A 24453-nucleotide genomic window follows, 5' to 3' on the forward strand; every position below is an offset into this window, starting at 1 on the left:
TTTTCACGTGCAAAGAGCGTGTCGATATTGCCTCGTCCGTTAACTTCTGTGTTGGTTACGTTGTAATTGGGCTGCAAGACAGTCACAAAGAACAGTCGCAAAGGAAGTTGTTGTTAAAAATGCTAAGATTGCGATCAGGAATGGACATCAGTATTATACATCTAAACGTTAGAGACAACGTTGATAACAACTTAAAAAGACGTTTGACCATGCAAAAAACTTCGGAAGCCGGTCAATCAATTGGCTTTTCAGAACCGACGAAGGCCTACAGGCAATTTAGGACCTGTGTGGTCAGACCGCTAGAAGGGCGGGCCACCTTCCGTGATGCGACCACCTGGGCTTCACATTTTAGGTGGTCGCCTCCGGGAGCTTGGACTGTAGTCGGTATGAATATTAAAGTTGCAATCTTGGAATTCAAAGGGGCTTTATACTGTGCTAACACGCGCGGCCTTGAAATTGTAACGGTTATTTTGTGTGCAGTCACTGCAGTGTTTATACTAGACTATACACAAACGCCTACGGTTTCCACGAGTGTCCTTCCATTGTTAAGGTTTTGTAGACAGCAGCTCGAGACAAACAGCCTCCTCAGTTTCTTTTTAGATCGTTGATTTTGGTTGAGTTAAAACCGCGATCAATAGCCGTAGAACAATAGCATTATAAACTGATGACACATTCTTTATCATCTTAATTGATGAGATCTTTCCAGTCCTCTCTTCTATTTTTTTTTTCTTTTATCGCTCCATAATAACTTATTTCTGCTTTTGTCTGCGTGGCTATCAATTCCCGCTGTTTTGTTTTGTCCAGGATTAGGATTACCTAGCTTTATCCGGTCTTAAACCACATTTTTGAAACTCGCTTTTGTGTCATGCGTTAAAAAAAGTAAGTAAACGGCCGATATAATTCTTGACAGGTGTACTTAGCGAAGCGTGTGTTCTATGAAACACAAGCTCAAAACCTCGACAATAGAAAACACTCCACTTTCAAAACAAGGCTGTTATATACGACGATTTAACCCCATTCCACTTGTTTTAGTTGAACAAATCAGCGCTAAACTCGCGACTTTATAAAAAGAATTTAAATTTTAACCCAAAATTGTTCTTGCATTTAAGTGGTTTCGTTGCGTGACCGCCTCGCTCTTTTTGAAACCATTTAAATGCTAATGCATTAATTTCAAAAATAGATTTCTTGTTTGTGTTTTGAATTACAATATCTTACCTTGTCTTATTTGACATTTTTGTGACTGCTCGGAACCCTGTGACGATTAGTAAATATTTCCATAAAACTGTTGTTATAATGATGTTTTAAAATTCTTTGCGTGAGTCAGGTTAATTGAAAATTACACAATACCCTTAATACATCCAGCAGGCCAGCAGGGGGAAGTTTGGAAGGAAACCACAGCGCTGAACTTAAATTCTCCTTTCAGATGAATATACACATGCAGCTTGGCGGATAGGAAGTAATACGCGATCTTTGGGCAGCAAAGTTTCTGTTTCAGAAACAGATTTCGCTTGCATTGTCAACTGAAGATGTATCGACGATGGATCCCAGATTTATTATTAACGAAGTATTTACTGCTGTTAATGCTGGACCTTCGCACAAGTAAGTCGAACTAAAATTTTCGTTTATATTCGTTACTGTTTATATTCAAAGTAGCCCAACGATCGACCGCTAATTCATATAAAATTTCTTCGAATTTCGTTTCAGTCGCGGAGTCTTCACGACACTGAAAGCGCGGGAAGTCAGTAGCTATATAATTTAAAGAAATGTCTCGCTAAATTAAAACTGGCTCAAGTCGCTGTATTTTAGGAATGGCGGTTTAATTTTAAGAAAGCTGAAATCAGAATAATAATGCGTACACCATTTTTGTCGCAAACAGCGGAACAGCATCGGCAAGTTTTTTAGTTTATTATTATTCAATTCTACAACCAATGTTTTCATTTTCCAAATTTCTAGACAAGAATGAAGCATAATGCAAATTTCTGTGCATGTTTTCAGCCGATCATTTGAATTAAACTTTTATGATCGGCATAATATTATTTAGCATCTTTTAATAACTCCACTAAGGCGATTAGAAGTCACCAGAAGTTTGGCTGGGTGCACGTGGTTGCTGACTGTTTGACCGAGACTCGTTTAATTTTTATTCAATTTTCTGTCAAAGTTGACTTTTTCACAAAGCCGAGGTGAATCAATTTCTATTCAAATCTTAGTTACTTTGTACTGACTATATTCAAATTTAACACTTAACACTTGTGACACTCTTGCAAAAGCCGCTCGTTCGTGAAGATTTCAAAATCTTCAAGAATCTCGTTTCGTTTCGTTTCGTTTAACGGTGTTTATCGCTGTTCAAGTCGGCCGCTTTATACAAACTGTTTTAAACGCGTGCCGCTTGCTAACTTGACCGGCGTGTTTGGGAAGAATGGTCTATTTTCACCGCTATTTTTCGTATATCGAGAGTTTTTTCTGAAACTGAAAGACCGTATCGCCTTAAATCAAGCAATTGTTTCGCTCCACTTTAGTTCTCAGCTTTAGAATTGACAGCTCGCTTTTCTTGTTATATTAAACTGCCATAACCTGGCTGAGCGCTGTAGGAATTTTTATATATCTTTAGAGTTTTTATTTTCTTTATGCCTTCAGGCTACAAAGTGAACACAAGACGACTAGTAACAATGAAAACAAATTTCTCATGCTGGATTGTATTCAGGAGTTGTTTCAACTCCTAAACACCTTAAAATTAGATTTAACAGGGCTGTTCTCTAAGTACGTGCCTGTGTTACACTCTCTCTGCGGAGACGTGCCTCGTTTGATTTAACATACGTAAATGTTTACACGGCAACACAACGGAACATTTGCAAATCAGCATAATGCTGCACTTAAATAATTTTCTTTACTTGACTAGCGTTGGTCTCCTAGCAACGCTGACAGCTGACTGTCAGCGCTGACTGTTATGACAGCTTGAATGATCGACAGATCTTCGTGAATTAGGCACCAATAATTTTCTTCTCGAAACCACTTGTGGCTAACTACAGCAGATATGAAGGGATCAAGGTTAATGGGGTGTAAAAACGCAATGCAAAGTTAACGAAATTTCGAATCTTGATTTCACGTCCTCGAAGGGAAACGACAATTGGTTCCACGGAAATCGGAGAGTTTAAGGAATCGGGGTAAAATTACAGTGTTTGACTGAGGGAAGAAAAATGACTTTTAGTTCGAGTTATCAGAAGTCTCGAGAAATCGGGATCAGTTAACTGTGTAAGGTTAAATTATATATACAAAATAAGCAAAATCTTAAAGAATTGTGACTGCATGTTACAACAAGACCAACAACATGTTTTAAAATAGTATATAGGAAGATGAGCTAATTTGAAAAAGACGCGAGCCTCTAGCTCGATACATTTAGATGCTCGTGACTTCCTTGTTGGCATTCGGACATGCAGTGATGTCATTGATGGTGATTACTTCTGATATCACGTATACACTACGACCGTATTTTCTGCTGTCACGTTAAATAAGTGAAAAACTCAAGGTCCAGATTTGTGCCATACATGAATGGTTGAGTCGTTGGCAAATTTGTTCGATCGTTATCTGACCCGACAAGCACCTTTATATTTGGAGTATACTGACACGACAATTTTGGTTGCGCTTTTGAGTGATTTTGCTATCATTTGATTGGACAATGAGTAATCGGAAACCCTTCAAGTGCTTCAACAAGGATTTGCATTTGCTTTTTCGAGTACAAGATGATTTAACATCATTAACAAGAAAGGCCAATTTAAGTTAACAAAAAAAAATCCTATCAGTGAAGCATAGCGTAGACTTTGGAAGAGTGAAAATGGTAGTTGAGGAGCTAAATTTAGATATACACTTAATGGGCGAATGCCATAAGTGCACCGAGTCACAAATTTGGTTGCTTGATGTACTTTGCTTTCAAGCTAGAAAAGTACTGACTTCAAGCGAGAAAAGTTATTTATTTAGTATGGTTGAACAGCATATGATGCATGACTCGATGCACTCGCCCATGAAGTATATACCTAAACTTGCTTTATTCAAATCGATCTCGAAAAAATTTGCAGCCTTTTAAACTTCAAACTTCGTAAAATAATTCAAGAATAAGCTTCGTAAGCGGAATTTCTGAAAATAACCATTCGGAAATTATTTAAAAGAAGCTGGCTGACTTATCCCTGAAATAAACTCATCAATTCCTTAAAGGCCGGCAAAATAAACGGATTCCATTCCGATCATTCCAATAATATAAACGCGAGAAATTTGGCGCGCATTGTAAAAAACAATATCATCCATAGCCTTTCCCAAAGCTTGGGGAAGTCTGGTATATTGGGTACGTATTCAGTTCGCTGGCACCAGACGGTAATAACATGTAAGGTATTTTTAGTTGTTTTGGATCGCTTCATTGTTTAAGGCAAGCTAGCTATATTTTGCATAGGATATGAGATTGGCGTAGAATATCTGTGAAATGAGCAGGTACCAGTAGTTTATTTTGTGAATATGCTACAGGTTGTTTGTTTTAAAAGTCATCACGATGTAGAATAGATGACACTCGCAAGTTTTAGACTGTCGAAAAATTCACTTTCACATAACTCCAAAATCCAAATACTTTTTTGTATGAAATGTAGTACCAAGAATATTGGCGCTTCTAAACAGCAAATTACGAGGATCGGTCATCGAATATTACGTAATGTTGATTGCTTTCCAATTCCCTCTTTGCGGTTAAGCTGTTTATTTTCGGTATCGAGTATAGTATCATCAAAAACTGTATTATGTTGTCTAGAGTCATCTGAAAAAACGCTTACATCTGCATTTTGACTAGCGTCCAGTGCTCCTCAAGATGAAACGCATTTCATTACAGTCAACGTGCAACATCCTGCGAACGAGACGGATTTCCGGTAGTCACGCCCTACACTAAATGCGTGCGTAGAAACAGATAAAGAATTCGTTTTAGCGTCTTTAAACACAAAACGCATTGAACCCTTTAGTTTCTTTTGGGCGCAGGCTTTAAGTAATGTACGCAGAGAAGATATTCAGATGAAATTTTAAAGTCGACTATCCATGATATGGAATACAGAACAGCTTTGGTAATCGTTCAGTTGACGCTTGTTTCTGTTTATTCACGTAAGTATTCAGATATTGCGATATTTTTCTTCTGGTAAAACCTTGAGTGTAATCGTTGCCTTACATTCATTTCTTTTTCAAAATAACCTCATGCTAGCTGATATTTTCATAAAAAAAACACTCGAAATTGAAAGGATAGGGGAATGTTGGCAATGTTAGTTTTAAAAGCGCTATGCAAAAGTTTATGTTGATATATTTGTCGAAACCTTGTGTTTAATTAATGTTTTCATAACGCGTAGCGTATGTTATGACGATAACTGTCTGTAAATCTCTGGATAATCCCGGCCTCCTGATGGTATTTGTGTTTGTATATTACTTTTCACTGTATATTCAACACTTTACGTTGATGATTATAATAAGCTTTTTTACTTGATTGTAGTTCGAAAAATGAACATAGCACGGTACTTAAAATAACTTTGCAACTACTGCCAACTGGTTTTAAACGTTAAACCTGCTCTCGTATTTTAAACCCGCTCTCTTATTAGGCGACCCATTCGTTGATAGCTTCATATTTGCATAACAATACAAATTCAGTTAAACAAAGCGAAGCAATTTTGGGCACAAGCTTAAGATCCTTTTATTATATTAAAAAAAGAGTTTTAAAATAAGACCAGTCTCCCCTGTTTATACAAGTTTCTTTACCGTTTTAAACCTGTTTGCGTACCCACATATTACAAGGAGGTAAAGAAAATAAAGTTGCATATTTTACGGTTTGTACCCGAAAATTACTTCGGTTTTATTGTTTTGCAAATATGACAAGTGAGGGACAAGGAATCGGGAATCGAGGAGTGAAGGGGCAGGAGGTCAAAGGAAGGGGGGAACAGAGGAACAACAAGAGGTTCTCCAAGGTGACGGGAACAGGTCACAACATTGCGTTATATTTTTCATTAGTAGCCACTTGACGTGTTCTCAGTATTAATTAGTAATCCGCGAATCTGATTGGTTCTTCCATTGTTTTGTGTTCGCTGATGAATTTTGGCTTAAAATTCATAAAAAAAATTCATAGAAAAAGAACAAAGAGGCTGGATCCGCTTACAGGAACCGGGAGGTTTAACCCCCCTCCCTCCCTCCTCCTTTTCTCCCTCCAAGTTACCGTGGAACGGTGCGGCCTTCTAGAGTGCATTTCAATTTGACATATAAAACGTTAACACAATTAACTTGCTGTTAGAATTAAATTTTGTTTCTTGGTAGGATACAGTCAGTTTTTAATCAAAAACCAAGTTGATTTTGTGTGGGTGCCTGGGGTTTTTTGATTCCCTAATATGGTGCTTTTGCTTCGTTTTAATTGTTTTTTGTCAATCAAACCTGCACTTGCTTATTTTGTTACATTGCATTATTTTTTCGCTGACTCATCACTTCTCTTATTTCACAGGTAAATCCTTTCCAACTTTAAGTGACAATCGCATAAGTCTACAATGCTTACACGACTTTATGCTACTTGAAATGGACCTACAAGATATACCAAAACTTGAACCAACTTCGTTACATTTACGGCACTACTCGTGTAGACCACAAGTCACCAATACACGCGCTATATTTCGGGTACCCTTTCAAGGTTGCGGGACGACCCTCGGGACAGAGCTAGAACATATTGTTTATGAAAATGTCGTGGACAACTCGCCGCAGATAAACGGATCACGTGTAACTGTCAGACACGCACCAGAACTTCATTATCCGTTTGCGTGTCGTTACCAAAAGAAATACATTGTTACTTTGAAAGAAGGACAAGAAGGCAATCAAGGGCATGAAAATGGCCAAGAAAAAGGAAATCGGACAAGAGAAGGTATCTTTATATTTGTTATCGCTTCAGTCCCAGAGGCACAAGTTAATTAAATTGGTTGCAGCTTAAGTCTAGGGCTTTAAAGTCGGTGATTTAACCTTTTAAATCAAAGTTACTGAGTAAAGTACTTTCGTCTGTGTCATGTGGTGTATGAAATCCAACTTTTCTAAATTTTAAATCAAGTGAATCAGTAAGATGAACTAATTTATAATGGTACCAAAAGGAAATGCTGCTCTATGGCTTTCATTTGAATGGTCAAACACTAGGAGGTTACCCGGCCTGACCAATCGATGAAAATCGATGATCGAAAATCAATCAATCAATCGATATCAATCGATGATGGTTAGTTAATATCGATTATTATCGATATCTTGCGGCGTACTTGGGCATCCCCAGGATAATTCTACAGGAAATCCGGAAATAAAATTTCGCAATCCTAAAACTACTGATCGTGAGCTGAGTGCACAATGTCTGAAGAAGCGGATAAAGCCGGGGATAAAGCAACGGCGTAGTCAAAGGCTTCCATCTTCTCAAGTAACCTATACGCTAGTGTAAACCTTGCCCCTTTTCTTAATAACGTTTTTGCTGCATAACAGACATAACATGAAAATGAATAAATGAGGTATTTATCGCTTTTAAGAGCCACTGAGTTGATGTAATAACACCCATATTGAATCAAACCAAATAAAAAACGATCGATGATAATCGATGAAAATCGATGACAGTCGATGAAAATCGATGAAATTAAAAGTCACAAAATTTTCCGTCATCGATTGGTCATCGATTTCCAATATCAATCGATTAATTGGCATCGATTATTATCGATTGGTATCGATTATCATCGATTATCGGTTTCATCGATTGGTCAGGCCGGGGAGGTTACCAACCTGAAGATGAGAGACGCTGGGAACGAGGTTGGGAGTTTACCAGGTGGTTTACTTTTAAATCTGGGCATGAAAATCTGGTGTGTGACCATTCACGAAAATGGTCTACGAAAACGAAACCCAAGCCATGCATTATACCGTCATGAACGCGACGGGAATTTAATTTGGAAAGTGGTGTGGAGTTATGACGGTAAACTGATACATGGCTTTGTTTTGTTTTATTTGTTTTTTGTATGCTTTATGATACAGATTCGTTTGCCTTTGAAACAGCAAAAAATATGGCTTTCCATGTTTCATATTTTCAAAAGAACATCAATAACAAGAATCCAAACCTATGAAATGGGTGAAATATAAGTGTATAGTAATGACCTTTGGGGTGCCTCTTTTATGTTTAGGGTGTATAATGGTCATTGTTGGAAGCAAACTTGGATTATTACAAACCATAAAAAATTCAATTTCCACAGTTTAACCCCCCCACCCCCACCCCAGACTGTTTCTTTATTCTCTCTTTAAAAAGGCCTGTTCAAACTAAGAAAATTGACACTGATTTTTTTTTCTTTCTTTCTATTCCTTTCAGATGCAGCCACAAGCAGCGTCTCAAGTTCTTCCTTACATCACTTTAGTTATCTTTTCATTGGATTTCAACTTCTTGGGACATTGATAGAAGCCATGCATTGATCGGGACCTTCCGTGAACTCCCGTCGAGCCCGTAAGGTGCCACACAGATGGTTCATTATCCGGTTCTCAGAAGCACTGGAACAATTTGAACCTTCCAGTCTCATTAAACGATTGGAACCTTGGACTTATGTTCGTGCTCTGGTTCAAGTTCGTAGTTTGCATCCCGTCTGAATCTTCTCAATTTTTTATTCTATCGTTGCCTTTTTGGTGTTTATTCTTCCTAACAAAACGATTATTTTGAAGACACTGTCGATTGAATCGCCGTAACTTTCAACATTGCAAAGAACGTACTTTAATATTATGTCGTGAATTAACTTCTTTTTACTTGTTCCTTTAAATATATCGGCACGCAGTGTCTCGAATCGTGGAAGTTATTTTTTTTGGATGCAGACAAGTTACGATGTAAAACTCAGTAACGAGTCTTTAAATGAAGTGTTTTTTAAAGAAATGGTGAGCATTGAGATTTTTTAGAAAAAATAAACCCTCTTTAAATTATTTTATTTTGAGGAAAAAATTTTTCCTTTTTTTTATAAATCGCTTTTGATGCGATAATGTGTCAATTGGAATGTTATTTATTTTAATGAATAAATATAAAGCAACAGCATTTTTTTTATATTTAACGTGTGTTGTTGTCAGACATACTTCAACCTTAGAAGTGTACAAGCTAGATTTCAAGTTGAAGATTATGCCGAATTCGTCAAAATTTATCGACTCCCACATGAACACGGCTCAGGGGGGGGGGGGGGGGGGTTTTTTTGGGGGGGGGGTTGTATATTGTTTTTTTTTTGGGGGGGGGGAAAAAAAAAAAAAAAAAAAAAAAAAAAAAAAAAAAAAAAAACATGGCTACAAGACGATCATCTCAGTCGTCTATCTGACTGGCTTTTTGAAAATGCAACGACCGTTTTGAGAAGGTTAAGTGTTAACGAACACAGTACAGTTTTATCAAATGCTTCAGAAACATATTTTTCACCGTTGCAAGCGACAATGTTACTAGGCAGAAGCTAATCTAGTGCAGCCACGCCGCTACTACTCGCACTGCGGGTGCAAATTTTCGGCCGAAAAGAAACCCGAAATTTATAAAGACAGGAAATATAGCATGAGAAGCTGTACGCCTCTCTCCCTCTCCGCATTTTCAATTCTTTCTCCGGCTCGTTAGACGTGGAAGTCGACCCAAAACCGTTTCATAAAAATGGCGTAGCTTTGAAAAAAATCTTTCTGGTGTCCCTAATTGGTGCTCGGTTTTAAGTAACGACTTGGTTCAGAGAATCTCGCTAGCCTGTTTCAGAGGGGGGAAAGGGTTTATGCGTGACACGTGAAAGGGGCAAAAATTAGTCCGTGACGCGTGAAAATAGGGATATAGACCGTGACGCGTGAAAACTAGTTAGAAAAGACACGTGATCCGTGAATTCTGCTGTTTCAAGTATACGTGACACGTGAATTTGGTTAAAACTTGTGCGTGAAACGGGATCACTTTTTAAGGAACCCCCCTTTGGTACCCTCTGTTTCAGACCTCGCCTTTTTGGGATCTTCTTCCTTTGCTTTCTGCGAAAAGGAACAGGTGACGTCTGCAACGAAGGCTCCATCTCAAATGCCTCTCGAGCGAAAGCATCGAAGTTGTCACTAGTATCGTAGAAATGCAGTTTTCCAGACATTCGGCCTTTGGTTATTCGAAGTATTTTTAAACAGTATTTTGTTGCGCTACTCACCGTCTACACGTCCAGACCTTAAGCCAAATATGTTACTGACCAGTCCTCCCACTCAGTTAAAGTTATCACGTGATCGCACAAACGCATGGAAGACAATACAAGATCAGAACACCCTAAAATCAGTAAAATTAGTCTGATCGCAGGTTAATTTACATTTCTATTATAGGTACTTACTTACTTACTTATCCTCATCGGGCCCATGAGGACTCTTGAGGCCGGTCTATTATAGCTATTGACATAAAAATTTATTGATCCTCTGTAACTATTAATAATTTTCATTAATACTTCAAAGAAAGAGCAAAAAAAAAGAGAATTCATCACCCATATAATTTCCCTTTTAAGGGTTAATTAACGGTCGGATCCAGGGCTTTGGAGCGGTGGGTTCAGAGACGATACGGAAGTAAAAGGCAAAGCAAACAAGAAAAGTGCAGCGACCTTTTGGAGGAATAAAACAATGAATCGCATCACTAAGAAGGAGATGCACTATTTTCCCTGTTTCCGTACGTTACGATATGCTTGAGGTTACTGTTTTTCACACGGGGTCTCCCTTTATACAAAAGGCATTGCAAAGGGATTGCTTTTATAGGACAGGCAAAAGGGTACTCGGAAAAGGCCACCTTCTAACCGTTTAAATATAGTTCCTTTCTCTGTTCGAGTCTTCATTTGACTTTGGATAACGTGATGGCGAATTTAAATAAAGAAAACACCGTCTTAATAATTGATCCTGTCTAAGCGTTACAATCAACATTTCTGACGTGCATGCCCGTTCTTTTCATGGTTGAAATGATGATAATCGGAAAACTCTTTCAGAGAACTCATTTTCCATTAAGGACGCGACACACTAGGAGACAAGTCGCTGCAACATGTTACCTCGTGTGACATGGTGCATTTTTGCGACAATCTTTGTCCCTACGACAGAATATTGTCTCTGCTACTTGTCACACGAATTCAAACCAGTTTAAATTCGTGCGGCTGAGTCGCCTCAACAAAATGAGCGAAAGCAGCGTTGTCACAGCGTGTGCACACTTCTTCGACGAGTCGCTGCGAAAAATATAACAGTGACCAACGAGAGAGCGTCATGTATTTTCGCCATATTGAATTGGAAAACTAGGTAGTTCACATTCCCACTTTTCCAAATTCGCTGCGCGTGTACCGAACAAGCGCCTTGTTTCAGCGACTTGTTTTGAAGCACTGCAGACGGAGCGACTTGTCGCCTAGTGTGTCCCGACTTTTAGCCTGGCAAGTCATCCTAGTAGTACATGGAATTTTTCAGCATTTGAACCTAGTTATGCGGCAGAGCTCTGGTAGGTCGGCGCTGGCCTGTTTCGAGATCTCGGACTTTCTCCACACTACTGACTGACTTACTTTCCCATGACCTGCCAGTTGCTATCAAACGGCCACTTAGTCAATTTTTTCTCATTCACCTAGATCGTTCGACCTGCTTCCGTGTTTGGGCACTAAATTGAGTAATTGTAATCAATATATTAATCACTTAAGAAACATGTACGCAACTTAGTTTAAAACCATACACGGTCGGCATTTCATGCACGTTGTTTCGGCCCGTAATCCTTGGGCAAAACGCTGTGCTGTGTTCCAGTATCCTCGTTCCCTTGCTTCGCGCGAAAAGAAAATAGGAGACGACGCCTTCACCCAAGCTTTATCTCAAATTTCTTCCGAGCTAAGGCGTCGTAGAAGTCTAATAGAAATGCTGTTATCCAGACATTCATCTCTTGGTTATTTGTACAATTTTGCAACAGTCTTCTTTGGTCATGAGGCCATTTTTACTGAGAAATACTGGTCCAAAACACACCACCGAACTGAATGACGTCAGACCCCTAAACACATAACAGAGAAAAATACCAACGAAATTCCATTTTAAAGATACTTTATTTTCCAGGCAGTTTGTTTCTTCCTGCGCACAGTAAATCTTTGCATTTAATTAAACACAGTTCAGTTAGTGTTCTTCTTAACATCTTCATTTCAGTAACTTTCATGAGCTGATCATTACCATTGGGATTGCTTTCCCCTTTCGATGGTTCCAGCAACCTTTTTAACAAAAAAAACGTTGTCCCAACATCAGTTCGAGCCATGATACCGGAAGCCGCCTTAAATAAATAATTATCTATCTATCAATCCCGTTGCTTTAATGGTTTTGCCAAGTGTTCCAATCACCTACCTGTGATTTTTTTCGGAACTATTTCTCTTATCTTCTACTAACAAATGTTCTTAACTGATTGGCGAATCGGACCATTTGACATCCCAATTCAATCCAGACACATCGTGGAACTTTCCCTCCAGCTCGAACTCGTAGAGACTCTCATTAGTCAGAGCATCAATCACTTCTGGTAGCCACTCGTACTTCTGTTTCATGTCATTCCACATCCAAGGCTTATCATCTCTCTGACTCACTCTCTTCAAGAACTCAAAGAGTGGCTCACTGGAGCTTCCTATGCTGTAAGGGAAGTCAGGCCTGTCCTCCGATCCTTGGTATGTTTCGTGAAAATTTGGACTTGAGCCTCCTTTGCCGCCACCCCAGCGGAGAAACCCTTCAAGTTTAGCACTGAACTGGACCTGTATCGTAGCTTTGTAAGGCACTGTCACGTTCTTCCTCGCGACGTTCAACTGGTACCTTGCCCCAGAAAGCCCTCCGACCGTGTTGGTTTCGGGTGCTCTCATAATATCCCAAGATATTTCTCCGTTTTCGTCTTTGTTCACCTGACCGCTCTCTCTTTCGCCTGACAAGGTAACTGAGGCACTAAAGGACCCTGCTACAGCGCTAGCAGCACCAGGGGACTTGTATTTCAGCGAGATGGATGCACCAATTCCCGCCTTCCATCTGCTTGTTGAGGAATGGACCACGGTCCGCACTGTTTTGATCTCGCGAGTGATGGTCGTTTCAACCGGTAAAGGATCTTTATTCTGTATCTCTCCGACATCTTGAACAATTGGCTTCATAGTGTCTACAACAGGCTTGCCATATTCTATGTTTTTGACTTTGAAAGAGAAGTTTTCGTAAGTGATCTTCAAGCGGTCTTCCGACTTATATCCCTCGCACGGTCGTTGATAATTGGCCTTCCACGTATCACCTTCCCTTCTAAAGTCCATGCCTGGCCATTTGGTTCTGCAACCCCCGGTCCAGCCGTAGCCCATAGCATGCGCTAATGTTGCCAGCTTTGTCAGAGTCACATCCATTACACGAGACTTGGCTTGGTCAAGTGACGTAAGAGTTCTTTCGCCTGTGGACAAAATAGTGACAGAAATTCTTGCATCAATGCGAACTTCATAAGGCAAGGTAAAAGCATGACGTGATATTCTCTTTTCTAATAAAGAAAATTATTACCTTGTTTTCGAGAGTAATGGTACAGCAGTACTTAAATTTTAGTTACCAGACGTCTAATATAACTGTGACAAAAATGGATCAAAAATCAGGTTTGAAACTTGTTTATAAATACCTTCCAGCATCTTGCAGCACCTGAACTTTCTAATGCTCGACAATTGCTCTCCCGCTCCTCTGTACATTCCAACCATTAGAAAACTGTTCTTACTGCACTGTCGCAAGTTCCCCTTGCCCACGTCCTCGTCATAGCAGTCTGGGTACGAGTATGGATGAAGAGCAGGTTTACAGCAGGTTGCCCATTGGATGCTTTTTAGCTCGTCACTAGACCCCTGGTGAAACCCGCGAAGGAAGAAACCGGGTGAACATGTGGCCCAGCCCTCGCTGCAACAAAATCAACTAGCTGTTATGAGCAGTGGATTATAATTTTTAGAAAATACTTAACGTGTAACTATAAGGAGATGAACATTGATTTACGAGACTTATAAGTCCGAAGTCCTAGAGATAACTGACACACAAGGCAAACAATCCTATAAGTCATGCCTTTAAACGATGATCAGTTTCTTTAAAATGTGGTGTCGTTGCCTTTAATCGAATTAAACTGATCTAAAAATAATGGTTCGAAACGACAATAGCCGAAAGGCAACACTGACGAACCATACAGGCCTTTACTGATGGTCTGAATGGGGTTTAGTGTTAAGCGTTATTTACCCACAATTTTTTAGTGTTTTCTGTTACATTAGCCATTTTTTAGTTTTACTGTTTTCGGAAAATTGTTGTGTTTGACGAAACCCCAGTCAATGTGATTCTTATCTGCCCGAATCGGTGAATCTTGAACTTTTCGGACCCCGGATTTCGGTAGACTTCCGACATCTTCGGAAATCGTCGGAAAATGGCCGAAAACTTCTTGATAAACTAAACAAAATAATATTTGCCTTGGTGGAGCCGTTTTTGTTTTTTTTTTTTTTCTGGATAAAATTTACTGTTACAGCCGGAACTTTTTACTGTAAGTGTACAGCGCGACGCGCCTTCCGTGGCCCCCAATTTTTTTTTTTTTTTTTTTATTTTTTTTTTTTTTTTAATTTATTTTTTTTTTTTTTTTTTGGGGGTTTCAATTTTACCATTAAATTTTGTGGGGGGGGGCGGGGCTAAAGTCCCCAAAATATAACTGTTCCATGTAACAGAGCCAAAAAATTGTGTTTAGTGTTATCGAGGTACCCCCATTCAGACCCTCTTTATTGTAAGGATAAACAAAGATTCCAGTTTTTATACAGAAGATATTACACAGAGTAGACAAGATATGAATTTTACAAAATGTTCCAATGGCAAGAGCTCAATGAAACCACTGCAACTTCTGAGCGTTACCTGCTAAAGCTTAGTTCCCAATCTGCCGAATGGCACGTGTAAGGCCAGTTCTGATGCAAGCTCGGTGGCTTGCAGCACTTTCCCTTTGTTATATCTTTCAGATTGTCGTTGGTTCCTGTGCGTTCCAGTCCTTTTAGGTACAAAAACTTTTGTCCTGCTGGGCACTCTGCATATCCTTGCTTGTCAATATCATCGCCAAATTGAGAGAATGATGAACACTCGCTCAACTGCGATTTCACACTTGATATCGCGAGCAAACAAATTATAAGAGTGTACATTACATCCATCGCTAACATTTGATGCCTGTCAATGAAAGGCATAATATCAAAGAATATTTATACCTAGTGGTACCTTTCAGGACAGGACAAGACGAGACAACACAAGACAAGACAACTCATAAAAATCGAGTGAATCTGAACCCTCGGCCTGCAAATGGATCGTTTAGTTGTGTTTTGGGGCAAGAAAAGGAATTTTTACAGTGCGTCCACGCGTCCAGAACTATAAGTGGGCACCGACGAATTTTCATGCCACCCTGTCAAAATGGTGGACAAGTAACTTTCCTAAATGGGATACATTCAATCCAAAGAGAGTAATTACTTAGTTTAAGCCTCAATTTCTTTCTCATTTCGACTTACCGGTATTCGGACTTCTGATCGGTTTAGTTTGGTGATTACGCTGACGATATAATGGTATAGAGATGTAAAAAGTGATAAATCCTGGTTGGAAGGGAGTCAGACACTAAACGTTTTTCTCCCCTGTTGTTTAACTCGTTGTGTCTTAAAATTGTAATAATAATTATCATAACTGGTTTTCATATATTTGTTTTATCCTTTCTTTTAAGATTTTCATTTGGCAATTAAATCAAAACAATAATTACAACAACCTTCAGAAGCGAGATTAGTAAGGTAAGACAGGATAGGTCGAGTACTTGCCTCGAAATAAGAAAGTGCCTTTTAAAGTTTTTGATCTGTAAAGTTGGTTTATCTTCATTCGCTTCTCGCGGTTCTGATCTGTTTCCAATTTGAAATTAGATTTATTTTCACAGTAAAAACGTAAATTGCTTCACTGCCATGTACTTCTTATCTGCGCGCTGTATGTTTAATTTATTTCTACAAGATGACCTATAATGGGGTGAGGAACGCTTGAAGATTCTTTATACAAACCTTGTACTTGCCTATATTGAAAACTATTACAAACCTTTATTACTGTTAGTGTTAAGAATCTCAAAGAATTACTCAGACATTCTGAGCTGTATAGCAGATATACGCTGCTACTTACCGTCTAGAAAAATCGGTAACTTTTGTTGCCCAGTCAGTCTGTCATTAATTAAGTGACAGAGGTGTCAAATGCTTGTTCGATACATTTTTCTCAATCACTCAACTTGAAGGAACCTGCTTTTAGGAAGGGCGACTATCAAGTGGTTACCCGGTGAGGAGATGCTCGTCGTCTCGCTTAGGGGGTGTAAAGTAAGGATTTTGGTCTCAGTTAGGGTGTTTAGAACATGTTTGTAGGTACTGTAGCCTTTAAGGTATCGTTTAGGGTTGCACGTGAAAAAAAAAACAACAACAAAAAAGTCATTCTTCTGTTGGCGATCTTGACCGATGATGCATAAAAAGGTGACATCTTTGAAGGGTCAAAAAGAGAAGGCTTGAGCCATGCATGAGCAAACTGGTCTTCTACAGGCGTTTAGTTCAAGCTCCGTTCTAGAGAGCTCATCTGACAACTCAATCTGCGAGCATTTTGTCGCATTTGAAATAAAGTTTCTGTTCTATTCTATAGTTATGTTGCCCAGCTCCATTAGCGCAGTGGTAGAACAACGACTGATGTGTGGAAAGTCATAAATTCAACTCCTGTTTGGAGATAACGGATTTCTTTTGCCATCCCCTTGACTGACTTTCTTTTCCATAACCTGGCAACTGCTGTCAAACGGCTGTCTTGACAAGTTTTTCTTATTCGCTCAGCTCGTCCAGACCTGCTTTAGGGGTTGGGCACTAAATGGAGTGATTGTAATCAATAAATTTATAACTAAAGAAAACATGTACCAAGAAAATTGTCAAAACTTGTAAATTTCAAACCATACATGGTTTGACATTTCATACACGTTCTTTCTGCGTAGCTAGGGTTCTAGAAATTTATACACCTAGCTTTCGGCCCGTAATCGTTGTGCCAAATGCTGTATTGTAATATTTGAGTGATTTGTGAAAAGTACTCTCGGGTTAACAGTTTTACATCAAAAGAAACCTTGCTTATCTTTTGATTTCCGGATTCCAGGTAGGAAACGATACTTGCTCATGTCATGATATTTGTTACGTGATGTGTTTCTTTATGTCAAATACCGTGCACTATTGGCAGCTTAAAAAACCGACAAAGATGGTAAGGAAACTCTTTGTTCCAGCCAAGTGGTTCATCAGGCCGGAGTTTCTCCCGGTTTACGTAGCATGACGCGAGTATGAGTATTTCTGTTTCTTTTTTGGATTGGATGATAGTCTACAGCAGGGTTGCCCCCAGCATTAAATCCGCCGGTTCGCGGGTACCGATTTATACATATGCACCTGGGTAGAGAAAGAACTGTGAGAGTTGAGTGTCTTGTCCAAGAACACAACACAGTGACCCCGGCCAGGGCTAGAATCCAGACCGCTCGTCAGGAATCTAGCGCAAAATCATTACGCCATTGCGTCTCCTAAAAGACCATGCCTACCTTTGGCTACAATTTCAGTACTAAACTGTAATTATGGCGAGGTTTGATGCCCGCAGTGCTAACGAGGATGTATGAGATCAAAAAAGTTTCGCTCTCATTCACATTTCTGTTTGGCCTTCAGGTCAGTAGAGAATACTTGAAATGAAGAGCGTGGCAGCAGTGGTTTCTCTAACATGGTGCCTATCGTTCTTTCACTACGGTAATGTATTTCACAGTGCATAGCTTACCTACATTAGTTGTGTTTTCTAAAGTGTTCAAAAGGCTTGAGGTACCTTTTTGATCAAATTTTACCTGTCCTAAGTCGCACAAAATTGACTGGATTTCTTTGATATTTTAACCCTTTTTTATTTTGAAGAATTTTAAAGGGGAACGTACATAGAAAAAAGACAAATTCAGATGTTCTTGGGCCCAAAAAAGTGGCTGTTACAACAAGGCTATAGGTGGCCTCAGTACAGCGTAGTTCAATTTATATGAATTTTCCTCACTAAAGTTGAATGCTGGAGAACCTTGTTGGAATCACACCCCATATGAAATCAAACACCACATGTTTGTTCCTAACGTGGAGTCTTGATTGAATGCCATCATTGCTCTTACTGGATTCGTTCCTGTGTTCCCTTTTCCTTTGATCAACATACAACGCTCATTGTACGCACATTAGCGAGGAATACAACATAATTCTATTACCAAATGGTCTTTTAGTCAACTTTTTTAGCAACTATACATTATTAGTGTGTTTCCTTTTTCATTTGTTTTTGTTTTGAGAATAGCTTTTATCGATTTATTCCATTTGCTGCTGCCTTTAAAAAATAGTAAATCTAAGATGCAGCCGTTTTTATGACGTCCGTTAACGTCATATGCCGTTACGAAGTTAACAAATAGATTCTATTTTGCCGTGCGTCTGTTCAGTTATAGATCACAGATGACGTCAAAATGTGGTAAGAACAAAAAAGTGATGAAGATAAATCACCTGATAAATTGTTCAACATGACACGAGCATGGGACAAAGAAAAATTCTGAGTCCCCGACGGGAATCGAACCCATCCATGCATATGGCCTCCCAGATACCGGTTGGGCGCTCTAACCAACTGAGCTGCGAGAGACTCGTGGTGAGCTGGGCCATTTACTAGGTTGATATGTGACACGCGTCCTGCAGGACGCGTCGTCCATAGGTTCAGAATCGGACAAACTCTTACAGATTTCGATAATTTCTCGAATCATTCGCTGTCTACTTCAAGCTTGTTTAGGCCAGTTAAATGCTTCGAAAGGTGAACGATACTTGGCGGATCGTCTCTCACTGTATATTTACAATTCAGCTGAACTTTTTTGTTTTGTTGTATCTTCGCGGGTTTTGAAAAACTTTGCCGACAACACTGATTTGGACTTTGAGCTCTGATTACGCGCGCGAGCCACACCACTCAGTGACGTCATCTGTGCGTCTGTGCGGTTGTCTAAAAATTTTTTTTTTTTTTTTTTTTGTGTTTTTTTTTTGGGGTTGGTTTTTACTCTAATAGATAACAGGCATCAACCAATCACAACGCGTGTAGTAGCTTGGTTATTGTATAAAGCTTAACAGATAGCGATCTGATTTACATTTTTTTGTAGATTTTGTAGAGAAAGCTACTGGATATCTCTCAAACAAGGTGTCTAATATGCGGAGAACCCAATTTTTCTCTGTGCCCCCTAACCACGTTCGTTAAACATATATGATATTTCATGTTAAGGTTAAACCATTAAATGTTAAGGTCAAATTCGCTCCACTTAAACTTTGCAGCTCATTAACGATAAATAACATTGGCGCAGTTAACCAATAAATGGCGTTAAACTTAAACTTTTGGGCATTGTTTTCTTGAAGGTTCGGCAAATACCTGCAACATGGAGGATTGGAGTGGTTCATTCAGCAAGCTCGGTATCACAAGTTGTTCATCAAGAGATGGGTATTACTATGTCACCGGTTTTGAAAGGACTGATGACGACTCTCTGCTGGGACTCAAGAAAGCAAAGTGTTGCAGACGTAGCCAAACCTTTTGGAATGTTCCAACCCAATGCCAAATGCCAAACTGGATTAACACGATGGGAAAGTAAGAAACACAGATTTTTATCAAGTATAATAATAGTGGGTTAAGCGCGGGTCCAAAATAAGCTTGACAGGATGCGGAATTGGGCCTAAATTCGATCGTCACGGGAATAACGTTCGTTTATCATCAAAGGTCGTGTTAGCTGAGCTCGCTGTACTTGCTGTTTTTAATTGCCATCTCGCAATCGATTCAAAACATCATACCTCCCGCCTGGAAAAAGGAACGCTTTCCTTCCCACCCCAAGATAATTTCATCCCGTATTCGATATCCCCCCCCCCCTTAAATTTTAGCATCCTTAAACATTGCCCAAAACTGATTTAAGTATCCTTCAATCCCACCTTAATTTCTACTAAAACAAATAGTTTACGTGCATAGTTCACTTCGAATTCGGGAAAAGTGATTGGCTGCGGCAGGTAGCAAGAACAAGCTATGCGACCCACTTATATATTATATTATATCGCTAGGTAGTATGATTTGTCCGCGATTTCTGTTTATCAAATCGCGATAAACCCCAGGCCTTTTTTCCAACTAATAAAGAGTCTGAAATCAGCTTGCATTTTTATTTGGGGAAAATTAATTTTTTTTTTTATTTAAGACGACAGGGGAAACACGTTTTTTTGTAAGCAGACGAGATTGGGATGATGCTTCTCTGTAAGGCGGGATGGTGAGAAAGAGGCAAAACGGGTGGCGGGTTGCGGGACTGAAAAATCTTGTTTTTGACCCTCTTAAGCGCCATGAGAATAGAATGATGGCTTTTCACATTAAAACTACCACTGATAGCACAATGCAGAGTGAGATGTATTGTAAGAGATAGGCCAGCAATCTTTTTGAATAAAATATATGAGAGCAGCAGTAGACTTTCCAAATAAGGTTTTTTATTCTCATTGTTTCTTAGTCCAGGCTGGAGTCTCTGCCCTCAAGGATTTTTCCTTCGAGGACTCTATCGAGGAGCCAATCATAACATTGGTAACGTTGAATGGGGCAAGTGCTGCAAGCCATCCCATCACCCATATGAATATAATAATGGCTGCTATAATGAGGATGTTAGCAACACTTTCAACAAAGCTGGCCTAAGTGAATGCAAGCAAGAAGGGCACTACATCGTTGGGTTTAAGACAACGTCGGGAAACTACAAGCTCTCCAACATTGTACAATTAAAATGTTGCAAGATGGCTCCAGGTAAGATGGCATAAACGCGCTACGCTTTTCTTTTACCACACTGTTTCACTGTCCCCAATGGTCCTGTGTTCATCTCCCCTGCTGCACTTTGTAAATTACTATGATTTTGCTTAAACCAATAGAGGGTGAAATATCTCACTCTCCTTCGTTAAGGAGTTTTTTTGTTTTTTGGGTGTGTTGTAAAAAAAAAAAAAAAAAAAAAAAAAAAAAAAGAGAAAGAAAATCCGGAAAAAAAAAAAAAAAAAAAAAAAAAGAATAAAAAAAAAAAGGTTTTTTTTTTTTTTACTCAAAAAAAAAAAAAAAAATGATTTTGCTTGTTTTCTACCACCCCCCCCCCCCCCACCCCCTTTGAAGATTTCGAAAGGCTTAGACACCTATTTAGGCACGTCACTGAAAAGAGGTCTCGCATTTTACCCGAAAAGTTCAATGCTGATGATGTGCATTACAAAAATTTTATTAAGCTGATTGGTTATTGCTTGTGCACCAAAAAATCAAAAGCAGTCAGCAGCCAATCAGCGACACTTCATATGGATCTGTACAGAGCTACGACATCATCGAATTTTTCGGGTCTATTGTCATGAAGCCTCCTTTAAAGCGAAAGAAGAATTGAACGTATGAGAAGATATTTTATTCTCTAAGCCCAGTTTTTTCGAAAGGTAAATATTATTTTTTTTTTGGGGAGAAACTTTTTTTTTTCTAGATGTAACCCCCTCAAAAAAAAATTTAAAAAAAACACCCCCCTCGGTTTTTTTTTTTTTTTTTTTTTTTTTTTTTTTATTATATATATCTCTCTCTACACACACAAAAAAAAAAAAAAAAAAAAAAATATTTTTTTATTTTTTTTTTTGGCGGAAAAAAAAAAATTTTTTTCTTTTGGGGTTTTTTTTTTTTTTTTTTATAAAAAAAAAATTTTTTTTTTTTTAAAAAAAGCTGGATGAACAAGCAATAATTCAACGTGCAATGGAACTTTTGCATTTAACGATCACATTGTACAAAGTAACGACTTCGCTGGAGGATAAGTCATGCTAGGCTTTATTTGTTTTGAATGCCCCAGGGCGGAGCTTGCTCTCCTGCTTGGCGGATTTTGTACCATGTGACCGTTTGCTGCAAAGGGCCCATTTACAATTAAAATGTATTGTCTTTTGCAAACAGAAATTCCTGCACTAACAAATATGAGGCAGCTAAAAGAGCGCGTTATGGACACCACTATGGATTATCTTGGTCAGCTGGCTGGTAACCTGGGATATGCGTGGGCTGGCGGGTGCTGGGCGCAGTATACAGGGGAAGATTTCAAGAGAAATGAAGAAACTTGGGAATCGAGCAACAGAGATCCGTGCCTCGGAGATGGGCCAAAGAAGGATGTTCGTTTGAAGATCCATTTTGGCAACTTCTCGTTTGGTATGAAGGACGTCATATTTGGAAAGTCTGAAATGCAGTCGTTTAGTCTGGAAGAGGAAAAGTTTCTTCAAAGTTACACTAAAAAGGCAATAAACAACAGAGACACTCCTTATTCGCCGAAAGTTGAATTAGAATTTCGAAGTGCTCGTACGTTGAAGAATGTCAAGACGACTACATGGGACTCCAAGATTGGGATTGAGGTTGGTTTGGAATATGAGCCGCCAAGTACGACTGGTGGAGTAGGATTCTCGGCGAAGACGAATTTTAAGTACGAATGGGGTGGAGATGAAGAAGAATCTACAGCCGACGAAGATTGGCACATCATCAAGATTAACGAAGCAAAGGAGTTACCTAAAAGGTCTTTCTCCGAATGGCGCGCTATAAGAAAACCCCAAAAGGTTACTATCCCGTACACAGCAAAGATTCTGCCCAAATTTTCTGTCATTCTAGAAGGATACATGAGATGGGGTGGGGGCTATGATGGACAGTTTACCAACTTCCATGCAAAACATCGTGGCTCAGGAGACCGTGTGGTCGTGAAGCATAGCTTTGGCGACGCACAAAAGCCGTTTTACGAAGCCTTGAGGGAACAGAGCGATGAAAACATGCTTCCCTGGCAATGGCACGCCATGAGACAACGTTACCCTGAGGCCAGGAACCTCATTGATATCTTAACAAATGAGGATCTGTATACATTCACCATGACAGGTCAGTTTGAAGAAACCACAGAGTACGAAGTGAAGTCCACATGGAGTGCCTCCAAGCCTATTGACCAGCTTCAAGAGGATGTGGGCCTTAACGCGACTGCAGTGGCAGACCAGAACAAGCCTCCAGAGTTTCCACGGATCAAGCCTCCTCCACCGAAAGTGGAGACAATTGACAACAGCAAGGAGATGAAACCTCCCCCACCTCAACCAGTTGGATAAGGACATAAAAAAAAGTGAAGAAAAAAAGCCTACACATATGTTAGCCAATAAAATTATGACAAATTGAAAAAATGTGAAAAGGAACAAGATAATGAGTCTTATATTTCATTGGTCAATATCGTTCAAAACGTACGCACATGTGATCGACTTGTTGAAGCGACAGACAAATTCTTTATGTTTGCTTATGAAGAGTAAAAGTTGCAGCTTGTTAAACACCGCAGAACACGTATAAATCTTTCTTCATTTATGATATGTGATTCCGCATCTTTTCATAAAACCAATGTTGACTGACTGTGTGTGTCAGAGGCTCACGACCGCGCACTGATCAGAAAAATTTTTGTTTGTTTGTTTGCTTGTTTGTTTGTTCACAAATGGAAGTAAAAAAGCCTAAGGTATCGTTCAATGAGCAATGCTCTGTCGTTGAATTCGTTCAGTGATTTGAGTGCAAGAAAAGTAATATGAGCGAAAGAGAAACGATGTTAGTGAATGAAAAGCAATATAAATCAATATTTGAGCAAAATACAACTCGTTTTCTCAGTGTAAAGTGCACATTCCTAAAACTATGGGAAATTAATTTAAACATTTCATCAGTGACGGGAACTCTCTTTTGTAATATTATTGTTTACAGACCTGGCAGCTCAGCTCCTTACATCGCGACTTAAACAATTTCCATCAAGAATGCATTGTTAAATAGATAAGTGATTGAAAATTAATGAAACGATCACTTGAGGGTAAAAAATGTATCGATATTTCAAATATTATTTTTCTCCCAACTAGTTTTTTAAAAAAAACCATGCAGGTGGACTTCCTTCCGACGCAAGAAAGCAAGGACGAACAAAAAGAAGAAGAAGAAAAAAATATTTTTGCGCATTTATATTCAAATGATTAGGTTTTGCGATGGAGAGCTTTTTGTGCAATCTCGAGAGAGAGCTTGTTCTTGATAATATCGCTTGAATTTTTTTTGTTGAATTTTACTCGCTCAGACTGAAAAAAATTATACATGCATCAAATTGTTTTTAGACATATACAGAGCTTGTTGTTTCTATGGGCACCATTCTTGACAGGCATGTTTACCCAAAGCTATTTCTGTTTAAAAGATTCTTTTTCCATTTTCTTGCTTTTGGACATATCTACAATAGTTTTTAATTAATTTTTTGGTAATTTTACCATGACGTTTGAATTCAACTTACGTGATGCCACAGTTGACACGTAATCAAGTTGTGAATATTTCAGGTGTTTTTCGCATCTCTCGCAACTTTTGTTTGGTAACTACATAGTGCACCCCCCCCCCCCTTCCTACTCCTGG

The 24453-nt window shown here is 39.1% G+C and overlaps 3 protein-coding genes across 5 annotated transcripts; 2 read left to right on the forward strand and 1 right to left on the reverse strand.

Annotated features, from left to right (window-relative positions):
- Positions 1 to 1466: 1466 nt before the first annotated feature.
- Positions 1467 to 8890, forward strand: LOC144628540 (scavenger receptor cysteine-rich domain-containing protein DMBT1-like). 3 transcript variants are annotated; one of them, XM_078486656.1, is made up of 3 exons: positions 1467 to 1599; positions 6497 to 6907; positions 8366 to 8890. In XM_078486656.1, exons 1-3 carry the CDS (start codon positions 1527 to 1529, stop codon positions 8464 to 8466), a joined length of 585 nt encoding a protein of 194 aa, XP_078342782.1. In that variant the 5' UTR covers positions 1467 to 1526; the 3' UTR covers positions 8467 to 8890. The 3 variants fall into 3 exon arrangements, with proteins under 3 accessions (XP_078342782.1, XP_078342783.1, XP_078342781.1); XM_078486657.1 differs by lacking the exon at positions 1467 to 1599 and adding an exon at positions 4788 to 5124; XM_078486655.1 differs by lacking the exon at positions 1467 to 1599 and adding an exon at positions 5138 to 5985.
- Positions 8891 to 12320: 3430 nt separating this feature from the next.
- LOC144628501 (uncharacterized) lies at positions 12321 to 16208 on the reverse strand. The gene is made up of 4 exons (XM_078486610.1): positions 16150 to 16208; positions 14872 to 15174; positions 13625 to 13890; positions 12321 to 13408 (listed from the first exon to the last, which is right to left on the reverse strand). Exons 2-4 carry the CDS (start codon positions 15165 to 15167, stop codon positions 12399 to 12401), a joined length of 1572 nt encoding a protein of 523 aa, XP_078342736.1. The 5' UTR covers positions 15168 to 15174; positions 16150 to 16208; the 3' UTR covers positions 12321 to 12398.
- Positions 16209 to 17004: 796 nt separating this feature from the next.
- LOC144628492 (uncharacterized) lies at positions 17005 to 23654 on the forward strand. The gene is made up of 5 exons (XM_078486600.1): positions 17005 to 17142; positions 17691 to 17768; positions 19422 to 19647; positions 20540 to 20823; positions 21976 to 23654. Exons 2-5 carry the CDS (start codon positions 17711 to 17713, stop codon positions 23145 to 23147), a joined length of 1740 nt encoding a protein of 579 aa, XP_078342726.1. The 5' UTR covers positions 17005 to 17142; positions 17691 to 17710; the 3' UTR covers positions 23148 to 23654.
- Positions 23655 to 24453: the final 799 nt, after the last annotated feature.

The sequence above is a fragment of the Oculina patagonica genome, chromosome 10 (genome assembly GCF_052425735.1).
Source record: "Oculina patagonica isolate OP01 chromosome 10, crgOcupat, whole genome shotgun sequence".
NCBI lineage: Eukaryota > Metazoa > Cnidaria > Anthozoa > Scleractinia > Oculinidae > Oculina > Oculina patagonica.

Excerpts from the sequence above, each read along its gene's own strand:
- LOC144628540 (XM_078486655.1), top strand. The coding sequence starts at position 5,877 with ATGACAAGTGAGGGACAAGGAATCGGGAATCGAGGAGTGAAGGGGCAG. Across the intron at positions 5,986-6,496 it reads CTCCAAGGTGACGGGAACAG|GTAAATCCTTTCCAACTTTA; the intron begins GTCACAACATTG and ends CTTATTTCACAG. Across the intron at positions 6,908-8,365 it reads AGGAAATCGGACAAGAGAAG|ATGCAGCCACAAGCAGCGTC; the intron begins GTATCTTTATAT and ends TATTCCTTTCAG.
- LOC144628501 (XM_078486610.1), bottom strand. The coding sequence starts at position 15,167 with ATGTTAGCGATGGATGTAATGTACACTCTTATAATTTGTTTGCTCGCG. Across the intron at positions 13,891-14,871 it reads TGGGAACTAAGCTTTAGCAG|CGAGGGCTGGGCCACATGTT; the intron begins GTAACGCTCAGA and ends ATTTTGTTGCAG. Across the intron at positions 13,409-13,624 it reads GTGCTGCAAGATGCTGGAAG|GCGAAAGAACTCTTACGTCA; the intron begins GTATTTATAAAC and ends TTTTGTCCACAG.
- LOC144628492 (XM_078486600.1), top strand. The coding sequence starts at position 17,711 with ATGAAGAGCGTGGCAGCAGTGGTTTCTCTAACATGGTGCCTATCGTTC. Across the intron at positions 17,769-19,421 it reads CCTATCGTTCTTTCACTACG|GTTCGGCAAATACCTGCAAC; the intron begins GTAATGTATTTC and ends GTTTTCTTGAAG. Across the intron at positions 19,648-20,539 it reads TGGATTAACACGATGGGAAA|TCCAGGCTGGAGTCTCTGCC; the intron begins GTAAGAAACACA and ends ATTGTTTCTTAG.